General features: G+C 40.2%; 1 protein-coding gene across 1 annotated transcript in view; it reads left to right on the top strand.

Moving 5' to 3' along the window:
- Positions 1-863: 863 nt before the first annotated feature.
- Positions 864-24,331, top strand: part of PLEK (pleckstrin) — a 32,138-nt gene continuing 8,670 nt past the window's right edge. The window contains exons 1-6 of the mRNA XM_063441518.1: positions 864-992; positions 17,198-17,350; positions 19,049-19,230; positions 20,067-20,158; positions 21,368-21,552; positions 23,247-23,351. Of these exons, the coding sequence (XP_063297588.1) occupies positions 945-992; positions 17,198-17,350; positions 19,049-19,230; positions 20,067-20,158; positions 21,368-21,552; positions 23,247-23,351 (765 nt within the window). The 5' untranslated portion in view covers positions 864-944. The remainder of the gene's footprint in view (positions 993-17,197; positions 17,351-19,048; positions 19,231-20,066; positions 20,159-21,367; positions 21,553-23,246; positions 23,352-24,331) is intronic.

Here is a 24,331-nt window from a genome sequence, read left to right as displayed (position 1 = left end):
GAGGGCCCTGCTCAATGAGTTTACATTCTAGAAGGAGTGAGATATATACCCTAAGGGTAGGGAAGAAAACTAGGTGACTAGAATAATATTCACTGAAGACTGAAGTGTTTTTATTTTTTTAGTTTTTTCTTGACAGTTGTATTAAAGCAAATGTTAATTGACAGGTTTACCTCCAATCTTTAACAGATAGCATAAGATCTATCTAAAAACAACTTGCAAAACCTGCAGATCTCTTGTCTGCTGCCTTTGCAAGCCCTCCTCTTCTAGCCCCGCCCAGACTTTCTGTGGCTGTCCAATCACAGACTTCCCAATGAAGCTCACTGAGAAGCCCTCTAAAAGGCAGGTGCTCTGGGCAATTGCTGCCTTTTGAGTTTAGCTAAACTGAGCTAAACAACCAGGAATTAAAAGAGCCAGTTGTTTGATCGACAGGTTAATTTATAAAAGTGACAATTTCTATTGAAATCTGAAGTTTTTGTAAGATGAAAAAAGAGGACACACTCTTCACACATATAGTTCCTTTAACCTCTGTGTGCACTTCTCGTCTGCCTGTCATCCAGGGTACACCAACCACCCCTCTTCATCGTTTGTATGTTTGTGCGCTGTACAGCTCTGCAGAATAATTTGTCACTCTAAACACTGCATGACACATTGTCTCTTTTTGCTTCTTCTTGTGTGTTCTTCTTTCCAGATAACTGGTGGGTTCCTTGAAGTAATATTTTGGTTTTATGGCAGTCTCAGTATGAAGACCTCTATGGTCACACCCTCCTCTTCTGCTTGGGTTTTCCCCGAACTCTAGAAAAAAGGAACTGCTTCGGCTGAATGCGATTGGCTGCTAGAAGTCTTATGAAAGCTGATGTGGCTGCAACATACATTAATCAACAGCACATCTGTCACAACACCAACAGCAATTGTCATCCTTAAGACTACTGAAGAAAAGGCTCAGCATGGAGAGGGAACCACAGAAGATAAGAGAAGGATATCTTGTCAAAAAGGTAAATTAGGTTACAGAGTCAATGATCGTCCTCATATAATTTAAGAATTTCCCAGAAATACTTTTTGTTACATTAGAATAAACAGAATTAACACCAGAATAGACACTTTAAGCCCTGCATGCCTGGATAGATACATTGTTTGTGTAGCTGATCGCTTCTCTGGATTTATTTCATTGTTTTCTTGTGGTCATTGATAGTTTTTAGATCATTTTTTTATTCAGCCATTATTGAATTACTAATCAATAGAACTATTCACTTCTTGACATGGATTCGGTCGAATAACTCTTCTCTAAATAAATGACTTTCTGTGGTTTCCAAAACGAAAGGGAAGTTTTCTTGGTCAGTGTTGCATAAAACGACATGTTTAGTGCTACTTTTATGAAAGTTCAGTTAAGATATTTGAATAATTAACTAAAGTAACTAGGATTAACCAACTTCTGGAACATAGCAGCTACCAGATGATTGTACAACTTAATGTTCTACAAATGATGAATTCCTGCATGAAAGCCCCTTGTTTCATATTTACTTACAGACCATTCTGCTCTGTCTTAACATCTTTAATTTTCTTAGATTACTTAAATTACTTAATTAATTCACAGTCTTACTGACTCCTTAATTGCTCGGAACTGAAACTGTGTTTCCCAAGTAGCCCTCCCATATTGTCTCACCATCTTCTTCAATTACACCACTGCTGACTTTCACATACACATACACGTTATTGTCATTAGACTGTAAGCCCATCGGAGTTCTTTGTCATCATTTTATCTAAAAGCACTACAGACACAAGATCAGTTCCCAACCCAGTTCTCGAAGCACACAAACAGCACAATGTAATGTATGAATTATCAGGGTCACTGTTTGAAGCTGACACCATAATAATTAAAACTAAATTTAATAGTATCTTTACATCTTAGTTGGCTTGTTTTCCTATAAGGATGGGTAAGAATTATTTTACCTTTTTTAGAATTTGTTTTTTATTGAATTGTTAACAATTATTGGGTTTATTTAAAAAACAAAACAAAAAAAAACCTCTAGTTATGTCTGTTGATTTTTGTTTGGCTCCATTCTCTTCAGTTCAGCTTATAAGTGTTTGTTCGCCCACCTGTTGTACAATGCTGCTGTGTTTGTTGGCACTGTATAAATAGTAATAATAATAATAAAACATATACAATGTTCAAATCATTCACTGAGCTAAATGGGTTCCTGCTATTTCCAATTGAACCTTATGGCAGCAGTTAGATATTTCTGAAAATAGAACCAGAAATATTGGTTATTGAATAGTAATAAAATGGCAACCCAAAGTCTCAGCGATAAGGGAAAAATAACACTACTAAGGGCAGTGTACAATTTGGGGGGATTTAAAGTTGGGGTTATTGCATGGCTTAGAGATAGGAAAACTGGGACTTGATGGTGCTCACCCTCAGTGTGCATCAGGGAAAAGGGGTTATAGAATGAAGAAGATTCTCTGGCATTAGTACATTTCATGTAGAGATTTGGCTTATTTGAACAGCTTATTGAATGTAGCCAAGCAAAAGAGCAAACATGGCTGCACAATGTTAATTTGCCCTTTGTAAATAGCCAGCAGTTTAAAACAGTTGAAGGTGGACAACAAAATATTTGGCAGCTGTTTGGATTCAGAGAATTGTTCACTAGTGAGTCCTTTTTAGACTTGGAGATTGATTTCATTCCAAACTGTAACTCGTCCAAATTTGGGCCGTTCAGGTGATCTTTCGAATTCCCAAACTCCAAGTCAATATGTAGCTGAATCACAAACCAACTTAAATGCACAATGGCCAAGCATGTTCATATTGATTTGTGATTCTGAATTCCACCCATGATGAAATAAAAATGTGATGATTGATGGGAAAGGAATGATGGATGGCTAGGGCACTGTCACTACATGTTGATTTTTATATCCAGTGAGAAGTGACCAATAGAGGGGGGGGAAAGGCGGAGCCATACAATAAATCTATATTTATATAGTATGTATTTAAGAAATATATAAAATATAAATATATAAATATTTTATTTACCGCTCCTCTTCTTTTTCCCTCTGTTGGTTACTTTTTTTTCTCCCTTGATTTGTAAACCAAATGGTTGGACAAAGTGGATATAAGTGTACTGGAAAATATATTCATACTATAAATATGATGTATGTAGTTTGCAGTACACTGATTGGCCCGTTTTCCATACTCTTAGCTCTTCTGATTCATTTCTCGAAATAGTTGTTGCGGTAGCAAAATCCTCCTCAGCTGAGCTGCTTTATGTCCAAAATTTGACTGTCTATGAAAAACTATTTTCAGAAAAAGATTTAATCTGAAACAAATAACCATAACCACTACACTACTTAGAGCACTGGCTGAGAGCAATTAGCTGACACACTCAGCCAATGAGCAGGCCAGGTAAGAAGTTAACCATTACTAAATGGTTTGACTACTTACACTGTGGGGGTGCCAGGCCAGTCCCGACACCATAACCACTACAATGCACTGTAGTAGTTATGGTGCTTCGAGTCTTCCTTTAAGGTATTTCCTAACACATTCTTTGCTTGCATTGGGTTTTTCTATATCCCAAAATAGTAAAGTATTTTGTAAAGTGTTTTGTAACTTAAAAAACACCAACAAGCATTCCTTTAATCACGATAGTTTAGAGGAATCACTGTTCAATGCATGTATCCACCCACCCAAGCAAAAATAAGGAAGGGAGATGACAGAAAGCACAGCATGAAATGTCATTATTAAGCGAACAAAAAGGTGTTTAAAATAAATAATGCAACCACAGCTACAAAAAGGGGAACTGAAGTCCAGCAACCGTCCACACTACAGGAGCATGTTTGTTGGCTTGTTGCTGAGCAAAACATAAAAAAAAAATTAAGTTATGCTTTATAATCTAGACTCCCACACATGTCGTTTTTCCCCATTTATATAGGTAGAACCACAATGAAATTCTAAAAATATACTGGAAGTGGTAGGAAATACTTAACTGACTCATCATTGTTACCCAATCGTTGATTTTCTGATATGTGTACATTGAATGCCAATCAGCATGAGCTGCCCAAGTAGAAAGTCCATAAATGGTAATACGTGTGAACACTCACTCTTTCATGTTATGTTTGCCACATGCAGGCACTATAAATATAATAATAAAGTACAACAAGTAGTTCCCAGTGCTACAGAATATGCATATGATGCAGAATGTGTGTAATGATATGCTGGGCCAGTCTAGTAAAGTATTATTTGTGGACTTCTTTTTTTCCCTATCAAATGTTTTTATTAATCGAGATAGTATTACAGGTAGTGATGTCACGAACACGAATTTTCGGTTCGCGAACGGCGAACGGGAACTTCCGCAAACGTTCGCGAACCGCCATTGACTTCAATGGGCAGGCACATTTTAAAACCCACAGGGACTCTTTCTGGCCACAAAAGTGATGGAAAAGTTGTTTCAAGGGGACTAACACCTGGACTGTGGCATGCTGGAGGGGGATCCATGGCAAAACTCCCATGGAAAATTACAGTTGATGCAGAGTCTGGTTTTAATCCATAAAGGGCAGAAATCACCTAACATTCCTAAATCACAATGGATATGGATTGACACCTGACATATGACATATTGACACCTTGACATATGGATTGACACCTGTCTTCAGAGACCCTGATACACACTGACACAGAGCAGAATAGGGACTATTCCCCCTACATAGGGTCACTTGGCAGATATGGATTGACACCTATCCTAAGGATCCCTGATACACACTGACACAGAGCAGAATAGGGACTGTTCCCCCTACATAGGGTCACTTGGCAAATATGGATTGACACCTATCCTAAGGATCCCTGATACACACTGACACAGAGCAGAATAGGGACTGTTCCTCCTACATAGGGTCACTTGGCAGATATGGATTGGCACCTGTCCTCAGAGACCATGATACACACTGACACAGAGCAGAATAGAGACTGTTCCCCCTACATAGGGTCACTTGGCAGATATGGATTGACACCTGTCCTCAGAGACCATGATACACACTAACACAGAGCAGAATAGAGACTGTTCCCCCTACATAGGGTCACTTGGCAGATATGGATTGACACCTGTCCTAAGGATCCCTGATACACACTGACACAGAGCAGAATAGGGACTGTTCCTCCTACATAGGGTCACTTGGCAGATATGGATTGACACCTGTCCTCAGAGACCTAATTGTGTAATAATGGTAATACTATGACCTATTATATAATATTGGCAGGGGCAAGGAAATTCCCTCTAAATAGATGGGTATAGGCAGAGAGTATGGAGACCGGAGTGATAAAGTGTCAATAAGGTGATATAAAGTTAAATGTATCACAGACACACAGACAGCCTTTCTCTTAGCTAGTTTCCAGAAATGCTGGATAGGTAGAAGGGCTATAAAGACTCAGAGAGGTCTAAGAAGAATCCTCTAAACTAGCCCTAATCTCCTTAAACACCTTCAAGGTTTTCTAAGCTAAAGCTCAATCTAAACGTTTAGATGACAGCCTGATTTCCCATCACAGATGCTGGCTAGGAATAACAGTGTGCAAGACAAAGAGTGGGTCTAAGTGCCCATAGTGCAGTAAAGTGTCCCTAGTGAAGTGAAAAAGAGAATAACGAGCTGGCGCCCAAGAGAATAACGAGCTGGCGCCCTATCAGGGGACGTGTAAATGGCATCAATTTTAGGAACCAGGAGATGGAAAAAGATGCTTGGTCGGTCCTCCTACTTCAAATTTGGGGCACTGCGCGTGCAATCTAATGTGCCACCAGATAGGAGTAGTGTGTTAAGTAGTATTATTCCTATCAGTTTAATCCCTGTTATGTGCCTTTTTTTTGGTTTGGTTTTTGAAGCCACAGTGCAGCACCAGAGGGCCGAAAAATTAGGCATGTATACATGCCTGAAAAATTAGGTATTGTTGCAGCCGCTGCTGTAGAGCAGCGGCCATAAAAATTTATGTTTGTTTCCCAGGCAGAAAGTGCCCTAAAACATTGCGGCTTGAACCCTTGTTGGTGGCGGATAAGTCACGCAAGTCAACCGGCATTCAGAGCTAAAATACAGCAGCGTGTGGACCATTTTTAGCCCAAGGCAGCTCATCTCATCAGGCCTTTTTTAGTCGAATGTATCACCCACTGTCAGTCCCTTCGGGATCCATCCCTCATTCATCTTAATAAAGGTGAGGTAATCTAGACTTTTTTGACCTAGGCGACTTCTCTTCTCAGTGACACTGCACTAAAGGTCCTTTCTGACAGGACACTTGAAGCGGGGCAGGCCAGAAGTTCTATCGCAAATTGGGATAGCTCAGGCCACAGGTCAAGCCTGCACACCCAGTAGTCAAGGGGTTCATCGCTCCTCAGAGTGTCGATATCTGCAGTTAAGGCGAGGTAGTCTGCTAGCTGTCGGTCGAGTCGTTCTCTGAGGGTGGATCCCGAAGGGCTGTGGTGATGCGTAGGACTTAAAAAGCTCTGCATGTCCTCCATCAACAACACGTCTTTAAAGCGACCTGTCCTTGCCGGCGTGGTCGTGGGAGGAGGAGGATGACTTTCACCTCTTCCCCTGTTTGATTCCCATGTGCTGTGACATCACCCTTATACGCTGTGTAAAGCATACTTTTTAATTTATTTTGCAAATGCTGCATCCTTTCCGACTTGTTGTAATTCGGTAACATTTCCGCCACTTTCTGCTTATCTCGGGGGTCTAGTAGCGTGGACACCCAGTACAGGTCGTTCTCCTTCAGCCTTTTTATACGAGGGTCCCTCAACAGGCACGACAGCATGAAAGATCCCATTTGCACAAGGTTGGATGCCGAGCTACTCATTTCCCCGTTCCTCCTCCTCAGTGATCTCAATGAAGGTATGTTCTTCCCCCCAGCCACGTACAACATCACGGGTACCAGATAGGTGACAACGAGCACCCTGTGATGCCTGTTGTGGTTGGTCTTCCTCCTCCTCCTCAAAGCCACACATCTTCCTGGCCTGCTTCAGGACGTCCTGTAAGCCTGTGTACTTATGCACAAAGCGTTGTACGATCAGATTACACACATTTGCCATGCACGGCACATGTGTCAACTTGCCCAACTTCAATGCCGCCAACAAGTTTGTTCCGTTGTCACAAACCACTTTGCCGATCTCCAGTTGCTGCGGAGTCAGCCACTTTTCCACCTGTGCATTCAGGGCGGACAGGAGTGCTTGTCCGGTGTGACTCTCTGCTTTCAAGCAAGTCAAACCCAAGACGGCGTGACACTCCCGTATCCGGGATGTGGAATAGTACCTGGGGAGCTGGGGAGGGGGAGCCGTTGATGTGGAGCAAGAAGCAGCAGCAGAAGAGGACTCAGCCGAGGAGGTTATGGAAGAGGATGGAGTAGGAAGAGTAGAGGAGGTGGCAGCAGGCCTGCCTGCAAGTCGTGGCGGTGTCACCAACTCCTCTGCAGAGCCACGCATTCCATGCTTGGAAGCCATCAGCAGGTTTACCCAATGCGCAGTGTAGGTAATATACCTGCCCTGACCATGCTTTGCAGACCAGGTATCAGTGGTCAGATGGACCCTTGCCCCAACACTGTGTGCCAGACATGCCATTACTTCCTTTTGCACATCGAGTACACATTGCACATCGAGTACAGGTTGGGGATTGCCTTTTGTGAAAATAAATTTTGTCCGGGTACCTTCCACTGCGGTGTCCCAATAGCTACAAATGTTTTGAACGCCTCAGACTCAACCAGATTGTATGGTAAAAGCTGGCGGGCTAATAGTTCGGACAAGCCAGCTGTCAGACGCTGGGCAAGGGGGTGACTTTCTGACATTGGCTTCTTACGCTCAAACATGTCCTTGACAGACACCTGACTGTGGGCAGATGAGCGGGAACTGCTCAAGGCGAGAGACAGAGTGGCGGATGGTTGTGCTGAGCTCTGCAATGACGGCATTCTGGTGGTGGACACAGCATGCGTTGATTGGCATGCTGTCGGGCTGACCCCGGGTGCCGATGCATGCTGTCTGACTGTGCCACTAGCTCCTTGCGACGACCTGTGACACCAGATATGAGTGGTGGCACTGGGCAAGTGGGCACAGTATCCACTGTGAGCCTGACACAGAAGCTGGAAGACAACTAACTGCTATTCAATCTATTACAGTGAAAAAAAATAGTTTCTTTTTAAATGTCAAGCTTAAGCTATTGTGACACCAGATATGAGTGGTGGCACTGGGCAAGTGGGCACAGTATCCACTGTGAGCCTGACACAGAAGCTGGCAGACAACTAACTGCTATTCAATCTATTACAGTGAAAAAAATGCCCTCCGTGGCGAACGCGAACACGCTATGTTCGCCAGGAACTATTCGCCAGCGAACAGTTCGGTACATCACTAATTACAGGATATAACATTTCATAAGAATAACATGTTCCAATATGTTTAAGATTACAATAAGTTAATTAGTATATTAAGGCATACTATATTATTATGTATATCTTAGGGACATAGCAAATTATTTTATTTTCATATATGTCAGAAGAAATAGTATGTTTGTGGAATTCTAACTCAGAACAGAATAGATAATAAAATGCTCGAGGGCTACATCCAGTCCATAGACAACCAAACGGATATTCCTTGGGTAAGACATCTGATACAGAGACATTGACTGCAGCAGAAGAGCCACTTGGCCCATTACATCTCTCCACATAAACATACCCTCCAACTCCGAGATCCAGAGAATCGGGATGCCATTGAAATGGGGAATCGGAGGCGAGGCAGTGACGTGATAGTGTCACTGGCTCTGCCCCAATGAGAGCCAACCTGCCTGGAAAGTGGACGGGTCCGCCCAGATTATTGGCAGGTCAGCCTGGCATGAATGCACACCAGGCTACCTGCTAATCAAGGGGTCCAGCCCATGGAGCACATGCCCTGTGCCCTGTACATAGCTCTCATGCTATTCTTTTTGAGGGACAGCTCCCTGATGTCTCCAAAAGTGGGACACCAGGAAACTAAGTTGGGCCAGAACCTGAAAATAGGGACTGTTCTGCCAAAATCAGGATGGCTGGGAGGCCTGCTTAAATCTTCCGCGCCATCTAATTGATGACTTTACCACTGATTACATTCACAAAGTCAAACAAATTAGTAATATTTCAGAAAAAAATGATGCATTCATACTTTGATGGTCTTTTCATTCTTTAAACAAAAAGGAAGATCATGAAAGGTGCTTACCTGCTTTAGAAAACTATCTCATGTACAGTGGTAGATACATTTGTTGGAAAAAAAGGCAAAATCTTACACCTCTTTTTTTATACATTGGGAGAGACATATTTGTGAACTGAAAAAAAAAAGAAACAAAATGTAAGAGGAAAATAATATTATAGAAGAGGTGCGGTAAGGAATATTTTTGGAGCAATATAGGGAAATAAATACACTAAAATATGAAAAACAGCCTAAAACTAAGCACAAGACTTGTTATACAGTTGTATATTGTTATTTAATGATTTTCACTGTTTTATTTAATGGTGTAAATGCAAAAGAAGTGACAGTTCCCCTTAAAATACGCTATTATTATTTTCAATCCATTCTCTAAAAATAGAACCACGATTGTCGCAACAAAAGGAAAATATGTTGGCTATCTCTGGGTTTTGTTTCCTCTTCCTCAAATGCTGTTCTATGATTATTTTAGGAAAAAATGTATCAAGCCTAAAAATACCCATTTTTGTGTGAATACATGAAATGAAATGGTAATAAAAACAATATTGTGTGATCGTCTCACTCCACCACCTTGGGCTTTCGTTTTTATGGTTCAGTTCAGCAACATCCATCTTGTAGTGTTTGTATATATTTTACATGATTTACATGATTCCCATTATTTCAACAAGCCAACCAATATTTTCATTAACCCCTTCATTACTTTAACACACTACGCTATCCATTAACCACTACATTACTCTTACACACTACACTACCCATTAGCCCCTACATTACCCTAACACGCTACGCTACACATTAACCACTACATTACTCTAACACGCTACGCTACACATTAACCACTACATTACTCTAACACACTACGCTACACATTAACCCCTACATTACTCTAACACGCTACGCTATCCATTAACCCCTACATTACTCTAGCACACTACGCTACACATTAACCCCTACATTACTCTAACACACTACGCTATCCATTAACCACTACATTACTCTAACACACTACGCTACACATTAACCCCTACATTACTCTAACACACTACGCTACACATTAACCCCTACATTACTCTAACACACTACGCTATCCATTAACCACTACATTACTTTAACACACTATGCTACACATTAACCCCTACAATATTTTAACACACTATGCTACACATTAACCCCTACATTACTCTAACACATTATGCTACACATTAACCCCAACATTACTCTAACACATTAACCCCTTCATTACTCTTACACACTACGCTACACATTAACCCATACATTACCCTAACACACTACACTACACAATAACCCCTACATTAATCTAACACACTATGCTACACATTAACCCCTACATTACTCTAACACACTACACTACACATTGATCCCTACACTATTCTAACACATAATGCTACACATTAACCCCTACTCTATTCTAACACACTACAATACACATTAATTAACCCCTACATTACTCTAACACACTACGCTACATACTAACTCCTACAATATTTTAACACACTACACATTAAACCCTAAACTATTCGAACACACTACACTACACATCAACCACACATTACTCTAACACACAATGCTACATGTTAACCACACATTATTCTAACACACTACACATTAACCCCTACACTGTACTAAGACTACACTACAGATTAACTCCTACATTAGCGAAAACACTTCACTGCACATTAACCCCTACATAACTCCAACACACTACACTACAGATTAACCCCTATATTTCACTAACATACAATACTACATATTAACCCCTATGTTACTTTAGCACACTACACTACAACATTACTCTAATACACTACATAACAATGATCATTAACCCTTACACTAAAAGTTAACCCCTGCACTGCATTAACTCTATCCTAAAAACCACATAAAAGATACATAACTGTGAAATATGTTTATGGGAAATTGATGACATCTATAAACCACCAGCTTTTTGTCTTATTATGTCTCCAGAACCACTTGATGGCATTATTTTCCCCTTAAACATGGTTTACATTATCTTTTCTATATTCTTATCCTTCTGTCCCTTTAAGGGCGGACAAAGGGGATTGCAGTCATAGCCTCCGGGTCTTAAACTGTTTCTGTGCCAAGCTCCAGACAACAAATACTTAGTATATAACAGAGCACTACATACTCTGACGCGGAATGTTAGAGTTTATACCCATTGCATTATTTTATTATATTTGGAATCATTTAAGTAACAACTTGTAAATAGGAAGTCTACGGGTTAATCGGTGTCTGCACTCTCTTTATTAGGAAGTTCCTCAGGAGGGCTTGTGTAACTGCAGAGAGTTCATTCTTTTTCATTACACACACGGGAACTTGTACAGTAATTGTGAATAAACGTTTGCTGAGAAGAGTATTGCTTAATGTGATGAAGGCTGTGTTACAGCCACCGGCAGTGACTGAGCTACAGGGTGCGTGATCCAATGCTCATATAATTAGCCTTAAAGGGACACTCCAAGCAGCATAACAACTGTAGCTTAATAAAGGGGTTTTGGTGTATATAGTTCATGCCCCGGCTGTCTAACTGCGTATTTCTCTCCTCTGTAGGAGTTAAATCACTTTCAGGATTATTCTTTAAAGTGAGAATTCAAAGTGAATTTCAAATTTAAGGCAAAAGTAACCTAAATGAAAAAACTCCCCAAGTCAGCTATATTTCAGCTCCCTAGAGAAAAACAACAGAGTTAACCGTCAAATACTATATAGCACGCAGTACCCTAGGTTTATAAGTGTGCCATTATAAACACTCAAGAAACAATAGTGACAAGAAAAAAGAAAAACCAAAGGTACAAAATTATGTGAATCACCAAAGTGATAATATGTAAATAAATATAATACCAACTGTAAGTATGTAGAAATATAAGAACTCAGAATGGTATCTGCAAAAAATATGAACAATACATAGGGTAATATTGTAAAGAACCACTAAGAGATATGGGTGGTGGAAAAACTCACAAAGGTAAGATGAATTCAGGCATATCTCCGTCTGTTATTAGGGAACTGGGCAGTATAGGAGACCTCCAGCGATGGCTCTCAGTATAAGTGGATGACAAAATCTTAATGCACTCCAAACAGAGAAAAGACAATGGATAGTGCCGATTGTATTAAAAAATAACAATTTTATTGTATATATTGCACTTACAGTGTATCAGAGTAAAAACAGCATGTCTCCACACTGGGTGGTATTCAAAAGCAGCAACTGGACCGATCAGGATACAGAATCAGGAACAGTAGTAGCAGCACCAAACAATATACAAATAAAAGTTCGGTTTAAAAACAAAATAAACAGATCCAACGCGTTTCGTCCTTCTTTGGACTTCCTCAGGGATGTGTGGTGGTGATGGGGATGGGAGTCCTCTTAAATATCCGTCTGGTAATACTTCAAATGATCGCCGGTGTTGGCGTGCGTTCCACTGTGGAACGCATGTTACTTCCGCATGACGTCACATATTTCAGCTCCCTAGCCTAAGATTTGAAATTAACTTTCAGTTATGATTTAAGTAAATTACCCTGTTTGACTTCACTTTAAATTCTCCCTTTAGTTGATAAGTCCATTTATGCAGCCCTAGCCGCAGCTCCCCATGGTAGTGACACACACAGCATCCCTATACACTTCCTGAAAATTGCTCTCTTTTTTTAAACTTATTGCAACATGTATTTTAATTTAGAATGTCCTGTTTCCTGCTGTTAGTTGCCTGTCAGTTAGTGTCTGCAGAGGTATTTACATCTGTGCATTAAAACTGTTCCACTAAGCTAAAGTGGTTTTGGTGCTTAGAGTATACTATTAATGTAATTCAGATTTTTTTTTTTCTGGAACTGCATTTGATGTGATGCTTCAACTAGCCAAAGGATTTTAAAGGGGCACTGTCACTCCTGAGACTTTTAGCACAAATAAATAGATTATAGTAATGAAAAAAAAAATATCTCTAGTTTTCTTTTTATTTTAACTTACATTTGACCTCCCGGGTCATACTGATCTCTGCATTGCCACGCTGGTGGAGACATTGGCAAGTGAGCATGCACTCATACGGAGTGTGCATGAGCATGAACGTGCAATACACGAGGACTAAATCCATATGGTGATAGTAAAAAAAATAATGCAAAACGTTGGGATATATGCACTAAACACCGTAAACTGCAAAATTCAGGTTGTGACAATCGTTGAGTTGGAGACTTTTTCCATATCAACTATTTTGGATAATTTGTTGCTAATAGTATAAACACCTGTGGGTCAACCTAAATATATAAATTACTTTGTAACTTACAGGAATCTGAGTACAAAATAGCAGCTTTCCGTTTTGTTTCCACACCTCAAACCTTTATTTTAACTGCTTCAGTGTGACCTGTGCACAGTTTCGAAGTTCCACGCAAAAATATGTATTTGGTAAAAATAAGTGTTAAAAAAAAAAAAAGTGGCTCAACAACACGTTACAGGTTTAGCTATATGTAGGTGTAGATTACAAGTATTCAGCATTTTCAAATGCAGATGAAATTATATTTTGCACTTTGTACAGCTGAAATTAAATTTGAGAAATGGTTATTCAAAAAAATGTTTCGGGAAATAAAATATGTTCTTTATGAATACAATATAAACAGGGCCGGATTAACATAGGGGCTGATGGAGCTACAGCTCCAGGCCCAGGCCCATGGAATAGGCCCATTTAAAAAAAAAAAAAAAAATACTACTCTTAGGTTTGCCACCTGACTGGTATTTTACTGGCATAGCCGGTATTTGAGGCTGTCTGGCCATGCTGGTATTGCAGTAATACCAGCAATACAAATGCAGGTATTTTTCTCAGAATAAATGGAGATTACTCTGCAATACCAGCAGTGTGTGTGGAGAGAGGCAGGTATAGGAAGTTACAGCATATCCCTGCCTCTCTCTACTACTCACTGATCCATGAGGGAGCAGCAACACAGCACAGCACAGAGTCCAGACAACAGCTCTACAGTAAGTGAGGGATGGGGGGAAAGATAGTAGGGACACATGGGGACACTGAGACACTAGGGGACACATGGGGACACGGAGACACTAGGGGACACTAAGGGACATATGGGGACACTCAGACACTAGGGGACACAGACACTAGGGGACACAGACACTAGGGGACACTGAGACACTAGGACATATGGGGACACAGACACTGGGAGACCTGGGAACACAGATACTTGGGGACACTGGAAAACATGGAGACACTGAGACACTAGGGGACACTGGGACACATGGGGATGCTGAGACACATGGGGACGCTGTGAGACATAGGGACATTTGGAGACACTGAGACACTGAGACATTGGGACACGGAGACACTATGTCCCCATTTCTCCCAGTGTCCCTATGTCCCCCAGCCAGTGTCCATAGTGTCTGTGTCCCATGTCTCTCAGTGTGCCTAGTGTCCCCATGTGTTCCTATATGTCCCAGTGTCCCCATGTCTATGTCCACAACTGTCCCCATGTCTCCCAGTGTCCCCAAGTGTCTGTCTCCCAGCCAGTGTCCCCTAGTCTCCCAGTGTCCCCTAGTCTCCCAGTGTCTGTGTTCCCATGTCTCTGTGCCCCAAATGTTTCAGTGTCCCCATGTTTCTCAGTGTCCCCAAGTGTCTGTCTCCCAGCCAGTGTCCCCTAGTCTCCCAGTGTTCCCATGTCTCTGTGTCCCTAGTGTCTTAGTGTCCCCAAATGTTGCAGTGTCCCCATGTCTCCCAGTGTCCCTATATGTCCCAGTGTCCCCATGTCTATGTCCACAACTGTCCCCATGTATCCCAGTGTCCCCAAGTGTCTGTCTCCCAGCCAGTGTCCCCTAGTCTCCCAGTGTCTGTGTTCCCATGTCTCTGTGTCCCTAGTGTCTTAGTGTCCCCAAATGTTTCAGTGTCCCCATGTCTCAGTGTCTGTGTCCCTAGTGTCTCAGTGTCCCCATTTCTCCCAGTTTCCCTAAATGTCTCAGTGTCCCCATGTCTCCCAGTGTCCCCATGTCTGTGTGTTCCCGGGTCTCTCAGTGTCCCCATGTCTCTCAGTGTCCCCGGGTCTCACTGTGTCCCCAGTATCCTAGTGACATGGGGACACACTGAGACATTGGGACACTGGGAGAAATGGGGACACTGAGACACTGGGAGACTAGGGGACTGGGCGACATGGGGACACTGACACTGTGATACATAGGGACACTGAGACACTGGGTGACTTGCGAGACTGAGACACTGGGAGACAGGGAGATATTGGGAGAAATCCATCTATACAGCAGAATCAAACTGTGAGTAGTTTGTTGGTGATTTTACAGAATTTTCTCTGATGTCACTCCTTGTGATTATACAAATGATTAAGGCTGGTATTTTTTCCCAAGAAAGGTGGCAACCCTAACTACTCTTCACATACTCTTGCTTAAAGGAGCACTATAGGGTCAGGAACACAATCATGTATTTCTGACCCTATTATGTTAAAACCACCACCCTGGCCCCTTCTTGCCTCCCTAAGTATAGTAAAATATTCAAGTCTGCAGCTGCTGGCTCTGCCTCTGAACTGACTGTCTGCTGACATCATCAGAAGTGGTGGTCTGAGCAAATTACAATACTTGCCCATAGGATTGGCTGAGACTGTTAACTAGGCAGATCAGGGGCAGAGCCAGCACAAGTCCAACATAGCCCTGGCCAATCAGCATCTCCTCATAAAGATAAATTGAATCAATGCATCTCTATGAGGAAAGTTCAGTGTCTGCATGCAGAGGGTGGAGACACTGAATGGCAGTGCTGCACACTAGGCAGCACTGCCCCAGGAAGCACCTCTAGCAGCCATCTAAGGAGTGGCCAGTGTAGTTATTTTCTCTGAAAAGACTGTGTTTACTGCAAAAGGCCTGAATGGAATGATTCTACTTACCAGAACAAATACAATAAGCTGTAGTTGTTCTGGTGACTATAGTGTCCCTTTAAGTTGGAAGCTTAAGAGGGATGTATGGGAACAAAACCTGTGTGGACTGGCTGACAATAAAATTAGTTTAGGTAATGCTGTTGGTCTCTCTAACACTGTGGTATGTCCCTTCCTTTCTTCTACACTCACTACATACACCTTTTCTCTGTCTCAGACTGTATACCAGGAACTTCTGCCTGCTAGTAAGAAGATAAGGAGACAAGTGGACCAGCGAGTGCTAGGGGACAGTCCTTAGAAAGAATGGAGTGAGCGCATCATTAGACGCATTTATGTCAAGCTCAGAATGCTGCCTGCATAGTATGCCCTTAGTTGGACAGCCTGCAGGATTGGCGGGCAGCCTGACATGCATTCATGCCAGGTTGTCCTTCAAATTCTTTGGACAGACATGCCCCCTTTTTGGGCATGTTCTCCCCTTTTGGCAGGTCTGGTGACATGATTTGCACCAGTGGCCCACCCTTTTACCCCGCCCATTGACTTCCTGCTTCACTGGACACTGCTGTTAGGGGGTATGGATTTACTTGAAAGATGAAAGCATAAATTTGAGAGAGATTAGCATAGAGTATGTGTTTTCTTATAGCTGCATCCTATGAGTTTCCCTCCAACACCATCTCCATCAGATACATGACGCTTGGGGGGTATGACCGTTTTAGTGTTTTTGGTCGATAAGATTCTGTAAATAGGCCCATCATAATTGTCAGCACCAGGCCCACTGGGCTCTTAATCCGGCCCTGAATATAAATGACAATGAAAGCTATACCTGCACAGTTAAAATAAAATTGTTTCTGTTGAACCATTTTGTCCAAAAATAAAGATTTTTTGGGGACAGCAGAATTTCGGCCATATAGCAGTTCGACTCGTCCGAATTCTGTTAATGAAAAAGATTAACGTGCATGAATATTGGCCAGTGTACTGCAAAATATATACATAAACTTCTTTGTAATTTGTAGCAAAATTAATCTCTGAGTCTATGGCAAAATATAATTTAAATGAGCATTAGTGGACACCTATGGGAAAGAAAGAACCTGTAATTTCGTTAATGTAGCAATTATTCTGTATTCCTTTTTCCACAGGCAATTTTTAATAAATGGAAGCCTATGTGGGTAACACTACTTGAAGATGGGATCGAATTTTACAAGAAGAAAAGTGATAATAGTCCCAAAGGAATGATCCCTTTGAAGGGGAGCACTATAACTAATCACTGCCAGGATTTCAGCAAAAGAATGGTAAGCGTTTCTTGACTTAATAGCGGAGTGCAGTGCTATGGCAAATAATACCAGGCAATAGTACTTAGCGTTTACTAAATAGCGCAGTAATGACTATGCTTGGCACCCTATATATATTTGTGGACTACTTTTATTGTAATACCACGGCCAAGATGTTTCTGGGCATCATGGGTATTGCAATTCAGTTTTGAGTTCACTACAATCTAAGACTACAAGGTCAGTATTAGTGCACCATAATCACTTCAATAAGATAAAGTAGTACTCGTAATAGAACCCCCCTTTAATGTTTTGTGGCTGCAAAATGTTTTGTTTTTTTGCCTGCCTTTGAAATAAACATCAGCTGCTAAATGTTATACAGCACATTGTTCCCATTGTAAATGAAGAATAGAACCACTGTGTTGGATGCTGTTGCTATATGACTTCGCATTAGAGTAAAGATAAAAATAGAAGTTTGTGAATTAGAGATATAAGAGATTTATATAATATAGATTGAAATTCAAATTCTCTTTACCTATTTCTCCATTCAAAGTCAAATTAAATTTAAAAAAAATCAAGCATAAGGAGTTTAATAAAAAGAATACATTAAATACAAATTACACAGGTGAAGGCCGGGCACATGTGCTATTTATAATGTCATGGCGGGGTTGCTATGGCAATGAACTCATAAGCACTCCTTTCTCTTGATAAATACTATTCACAAAATGGTACACATAAAAAGTTGTGACAAATCAGTAGAAATGAATGTGAGTAATATACAGATGTTATATTCAGGAGAAGACCGTGGAAACCTGGTGTATACATGGTCTTTATAAGCTCTTTTCAGCTGTCGAAAATGTCTGCTCTTCATTTTTACCACAAGCATCGAAACAAGCCCTAAGACAGCTGTGGGTAATTTGGTGCCATTGGACATCTGGTTTCTGAATACAGTTATCACCTATTAATACTTGCTCTACAAACGAACTAATCGGATTTACCTAGTTGTCTACTTGCTTCTTACTCCAGAGAGAACGCGGTCAAGCCAGTTCTCCAACTGCCAATCAGAAGTGTCATACATGATGAGCCTCAGATAAATGTTGAGTTCCACATCCTATAACTGTTTCTCATTCTTAAAACCAAAACACGCTCAATAGCTTCCCATTAGCAGTTCTGAAATCACTTCACAAGAAGAAAATCAGAAACCAAATGTCTACCACTGCAGAAGGCTCTGAGTTTCTGAAAAAGATATCTGCGTATTATTCTATGAATCAAGTAGACTGTATTTGGCTCAATGCTAATCAACGCGCAATGCCACGTACATAACTTGGGGTTGGGTTAGCTGTGCACACTGTCCACCAGTAATGCTCTATTTATGGTAATACACAATTATGCAAATGGCATAGCAGTAAAGGCAGGGCAGTCAGAAACATTCATTCCAGAATAGCACTTCTACAGTGTATTTGTTGACCATTTTGTTATCACAAATTAGAAATTAAATTCCATTTAAAGTTCCGTATAAAGTTATATCACATGATTTTAAGTCAAGTGCATTTTAACTTAACACAACAAAACCCATTAACATGTTGTCAAATTTAGAATGCTATATCTTTATATTGATAGAATGAATTTGAGTAGAATTGTTCATGAGAACAAGCTGTGCGTCTTCCAATATTAATTACATAGAAAAGTATACATTTTGCAATGTTTTTGTTCTCCATTTAGTATGTGTTCAAGATCACCACAACTAAGGAGCAGGATCACTACTTCCAAGCGTCCCACCAAGAAGAACGAGATGCTTGGGTAAAAGATTTGAAAAAGGCAGTTAAATGTATCGAAGACGGTCAAAGGTTTGCACGGAAATCCACAAGAAGGTCTATTCGATTACCTGACACTATTAATTTGAGGTTAGTGTTATATAAACATGAAACAGGACCACAATGGGCTGTAAAACCTCAGGACTTTCTTTGCAAAGTTGTGAATTGTAGAAAATATGACAAGGGAATTGCAAATATTAGCTATGGGTAGTTATCAAATGTAAATAGCGCAGTAAGACCGTGTTATAAATTACAAAAAAAAGCAAATGGTTCTTTTATTATTTATCCTCCACAATTTTTGTTTTTGTAGGTATAGCCATTTTTATTGTGTTATTCTATGGGTATTATACGCATCCAAAACAAAGAAAACATGAAAAATTTATCGAGCAATCCTAATCTATTACAGAGCAGATAAACATTATAACATAAAACATAAAAAAAATATATCTATAAACATCAGAGGCCTGGAACTTTTAGTCTACAATAGCGACATTTGCCATAAACAAAGCAAGTGACACGTTGGTTTGCCATGTTACAGGGCAGTCATTACTAACTTTGGCAGTACAAATGATGTTTGACACATTATTACATGACACTTAGCCAGCCTTTAGTTTATTCATGAAATAACACATTATTATTAGAGTTTATATAGCTCCAATATAGTACACGTTGCTGTACAAGAGGATATCTAGAGGTATGTTTGAGCTTTGTAAAGCAAAACTTCAACAAGCTGAAAATCTATAAGGATTTAAAGTTGGTCTCTTGACAAAGACTATTACTGATGAGTTGGTTTGACCTCGTTTCAAACCTGGGTTTCTCAGTGTTAAGGCAAAAACAGCACCACTGTGACTATTTGAAAGTATGTCAAAGTCATGAATGATTGCATACCCCATGAAAATCACTGGACTTTTTTTTTTAAATTTCAGTGAGTTGTATATCTCCATGAAAGACCCAGATCGTGGAATCAGAGTATTAAAATTGGAAAAGGACAAAAAAGTGTTCAATCAGTGCTTTACAGGTAAAAACAAACTCAAGGAATGTTATTGGTGATGATAATTTCTCAGCCCCCCCTATTTAATATACTGTAGAAATGGAATGGCCTGTCACAAAACACTTCACTTATTAAGAAAAAAAAGGATTGCTAACACTGCTTAGAATTACTTCTCTGATAATGTAAATGAACATGGGGTGCGTACTAATGCAGCGGTCAGTCATCAGAAAAATATGACCCCTTGAAAAAGTAAGACAAGCACCATAACCACTACATAGCAATCCATCTCAGCCAATGAGCTAGTCTTGCACTGTTGGGCTTAGCTCAGGTGAGGAACTCCAGCATTAGTAGTGGAGGCGGGGAGCAGCAGCCGGCAGTCCCCAAGTAAGAACTTGGTCCATTTGAAAACACTTTGACTACTTACAATAGGGGGTGCATGTACCTGGCTACCGTGACTACTACAGTGACGTGGTTCTTTCAAATAATAATCTGAAGCTATGCCAGGTTACCTTTTTCAAGTGTGTTTTAAATGTGTGTAGGTATATATTCAGGCACACAAATTAATATCATTGAAGTTGGTGTGTTAGACCCAGAGCAACACATATCAATTCTTTCGCAAAAGACACTGGTGGTCTCAGATGACCAGGAACATTACAACAAAATATAATTTACTATACTATATATTACAAGGTGAATTATATTTTATGCTAATGTTCTTGGACATCACAGTAACAGATCGCAGGGCATCAATAAATCAGAGTGAAGCTGCTATGTATTTTTGGTCGGGAAGAATGAAACATTGAATGAATGTCTAATGGTATGGCCAATAAACGTCTTCAGGAGTCTTGCAACAGGAACCTGCAGTAGTGGACAATAAATAAGTACTATTTTTCTTTGCATTTATCACTAGCAGGAAACCTAAAAAACGCATTGATTGTACGTTTCAGAAATGCTCATATTAATTCACAAAGTCGAACTGTTGTTGCACATTGCCTGACCTCATTCTAGAACTGCATGGTTATGTGTTCTTTTTATGTGCTACGATGCGTGGGTTTTTTGGGTGTCATGTTAGCAAAATCAGGTGCAGACTAGGATATTGCAAATATTTGATCACTCTTACATTCTTGCATTCTGCACTAAACATTTACTCTGCGTGTATGTGATATATATATATTTATAAACATTATATATCAACTATCATATGTGTTTAATGCACGTCTGCATATTTTTGTTTAGGTACCTGTGTAGCTGACTGGTTAATATCAAGCAAATCGGTCAGAAACCGCCAGGAGGCTCTTATGCTGTCCGCGGCACTACTGAACGAAGGTCATCTTCACCCAGCGAATGATGTCGCCAAGAACGCTGCTGAAGGTTTAGCGGAAACTACATTACTTGATACATCAGATGCATTATATTACTTTGTAAGTCTTGCTGATAAATGGTTGTTCATCATATTAGCTCCTGCACATAATTGAGGCAGCCAGTGTCCTAACCAGATATGCACGCCATGTCTGAATTGTAACTGACCTACACAGATCTGATGGAAGAACCCCATACAGCTTGTATGAAAGAAGCTTGGAACGTTCAAGTTCCCTTATACTTGGCACATTCCATAAACCCATACTCATCAGGGGTTTATGAGAAATTGTTGTCTATATTGACAACTTTTTAATTCTTGAAATGACATGAATGAAACTACTGTACCAATTGCTAGAAACTGAGAAAAGACACACCCAATAAGCATAATGTCTATAATGTTTCCATAAGCTGAATTTATGTTTTTCTATAAATGGGGCGTTGCTTGAGCTATGTCTGCACATACTCATTGCACATACTTCCTTTAGATGAATCTTTCCGGGTAAGAAAGGTCCCCCCAAATATTGACATTAACTAGAAATATTTGTGCACACAGGGGGGAGGTGAGCTTCATTCTGTAATATATTCCAACGGTGGGCTTATAACTCCAGCAAATTTTGCAAAATTAAAGGGACACTATCGTCACCAAAACAACTTTAGTTTAATGGTGCAGTTTTGTGTATAGATCCTGCAGGGTCTAGGAAGCTATCAACAGAGCAAGAAATTCTAACTTAAAGGACCACTATAGGCACCCAGACCACTTCAGTTTAACCCCTTAAGGACACATGACATGTGTGACATGTCATGATTCCCTTTTATTCCAGAAGTTTGGTCCTTAAGGGGTTAATTAATGAAGTGGTCTGAGTGCCAGGTCCCCCTAGTTTTAACCCTACAGCTGAAAACAGCAGTTTCAGAGAAATCCAACCTCTAGTGGCTGTCTCCTTGACAGCCACTAGAGGCTGCGTCCGTGATTCTTAGTGAGAAAATCGCACTGAAATGACGCTGGACGTCCTCACGGAGTCCAGCGTAATTTCAGATGCCCATAGGAAAGCATTGAGTAATGCTTTCATATGGGCAGGTTTGAATGCGCGCACGCTTATGGGCGCGCATGTGCATTCGGCTCCACTCGGGAGCTGATGTCGACAGGGGCAGGAGAGGTCACCAGTGCCTAGGTAGGCCAGCGCTGGATTAAGGTAAGTGGCTAAAGGGGATTTAACCCCTTCAGCCCAGTGCGAGGGGGAGCCCAAGGGAAGGAGGTAGGGACCTATTAACCCGAAAGTGCAAGGAAAACGAGTTTGTTTTCCTGGCACTATAGGATCCCTTAAAACAAAATTTGCAATAAAGGAAGTGTAGACATTAGATAACTCTTTACAGGAAGTGTTTGGAATGACTGTGTAAGTCACATGCAGAGAGGTGTGACTAGGGCTGCATAAACAAAGTTATTTAGCTCCTTAATGGCAGAGAATTGAGCAGTGAGACAGCAGGGGCATGATATATACACTAAAACCAATCTATACACCAATACTGCTTTATTAATCTAAAGTTGTTTTGGTGACTGTGCCCTGTTAAACTGTGTGCAATACTCTACAATGTAAGCTGCCTAGTGCCTAAACGGTCACTTTAAACATTTAAGTATTAGGTCTGATGTTTTTTAAGCTATTCACACAAAATATCAGATTTGTATGTATTTTGTGTCTCAAACCATGTATAGACTGTACATTGAGATTTTAACGGACTATATATTCCTATGTATCGGCAGCCAGACAGTGGTTTCTTCTGTGAAGAGAACTCCAGTGATGATGATGCAATACCTAGAGAGGAATTTCGTGGGATAGTAGTAAAACAAGGGTGTTTGCGGAAACAGGTCGGTATCTAAAAACAATACTGAAATGTGAACATAACATCAATATATTACATTAATTGCATGCATTGTATTATTAACCCATTTAAGAACTCAAATGTAAAAACGGTAGATTCTTTTTTTTTAAAGTAAAATCGATTTGTTTTGAAAGAAGGAACAAGTTGATGATTTTATAATACAAACTGCAATCCCTGGATTGCATGCTGAAATAATATTGTTATATATTCTTAAAAAAAATATATACATATATATATATAAACTTTTTACAGAAGTAATAATAAACAGATTTGTTCGGCACAATTTCTCCAGTAAACGATAAAAAAATCTAATTTAGATGTGGTATTGGATGGTGGGTGTACTTTCAATAAATAAATGTAAAAGAGCAACCACATCAAACATATCATATTGTACTCAACGTGTTGCTTTATACTTTGTACACCCACATTATCTGTCTTATCTACACAGTTATTGCAAATGTATTTCATTTTTGTTAATTGCATACACATATAAATAACAATTAATACATAGAAAATCCTATTTTTCAAACCACAAACATTTAAGAAAAAAAAAATACAAAGCCTAGTCTTGTCCTTTCTCTCTTCCTCTTCCTAATTTCTTCTTGTTAGAAAGTTGCTTCCGAGGTTGATCTGTCGGGAACCTTTTCTCTTATGTTGTCAAACAGAATAGCAGCTTTTGTTTATTTTCTTTTTGTCATGTCATAAAACAGACAATTACCAGTTTGGATACAACTCTTCTGACTAAGCCAAAACATTTTTGAAAACCATAGATATTAAAAGGCACCACAACATAAAGGCACCATAGTATAAAGGCCCCACAGGAAATATAAAGGCACCAAACACCTAAAATTGCAAACCCCCAAAAAAGTATTGAAGAGGAAAACAAAATATATGTCCATACGTATAGGGAGCAAAAAATGCTCCCACCCTAAGGGCCACAGGACAGGAAAAAGACTGAGGATCTTA

The sequence above is a fragment of the Pelobates fuscus genome, chromosome 2 (genome assembly GCF_036172605.1).
Source record: "Pelobates fuscus isolate aPelFus1 chromosome 2, aPelFus1.pri, whole genome shotgun sequence".
Lineage (NCBI taxonomy): Eukaryota > Metazoa > Chordata > Amphibia > Anura > Pelobatidae > Pelobates > Pelobates fuscus.
Note: the sequence above shows the minus strand (reverse complement) of the source record. Positions and strands in the feature narration are given on the sequence as shown.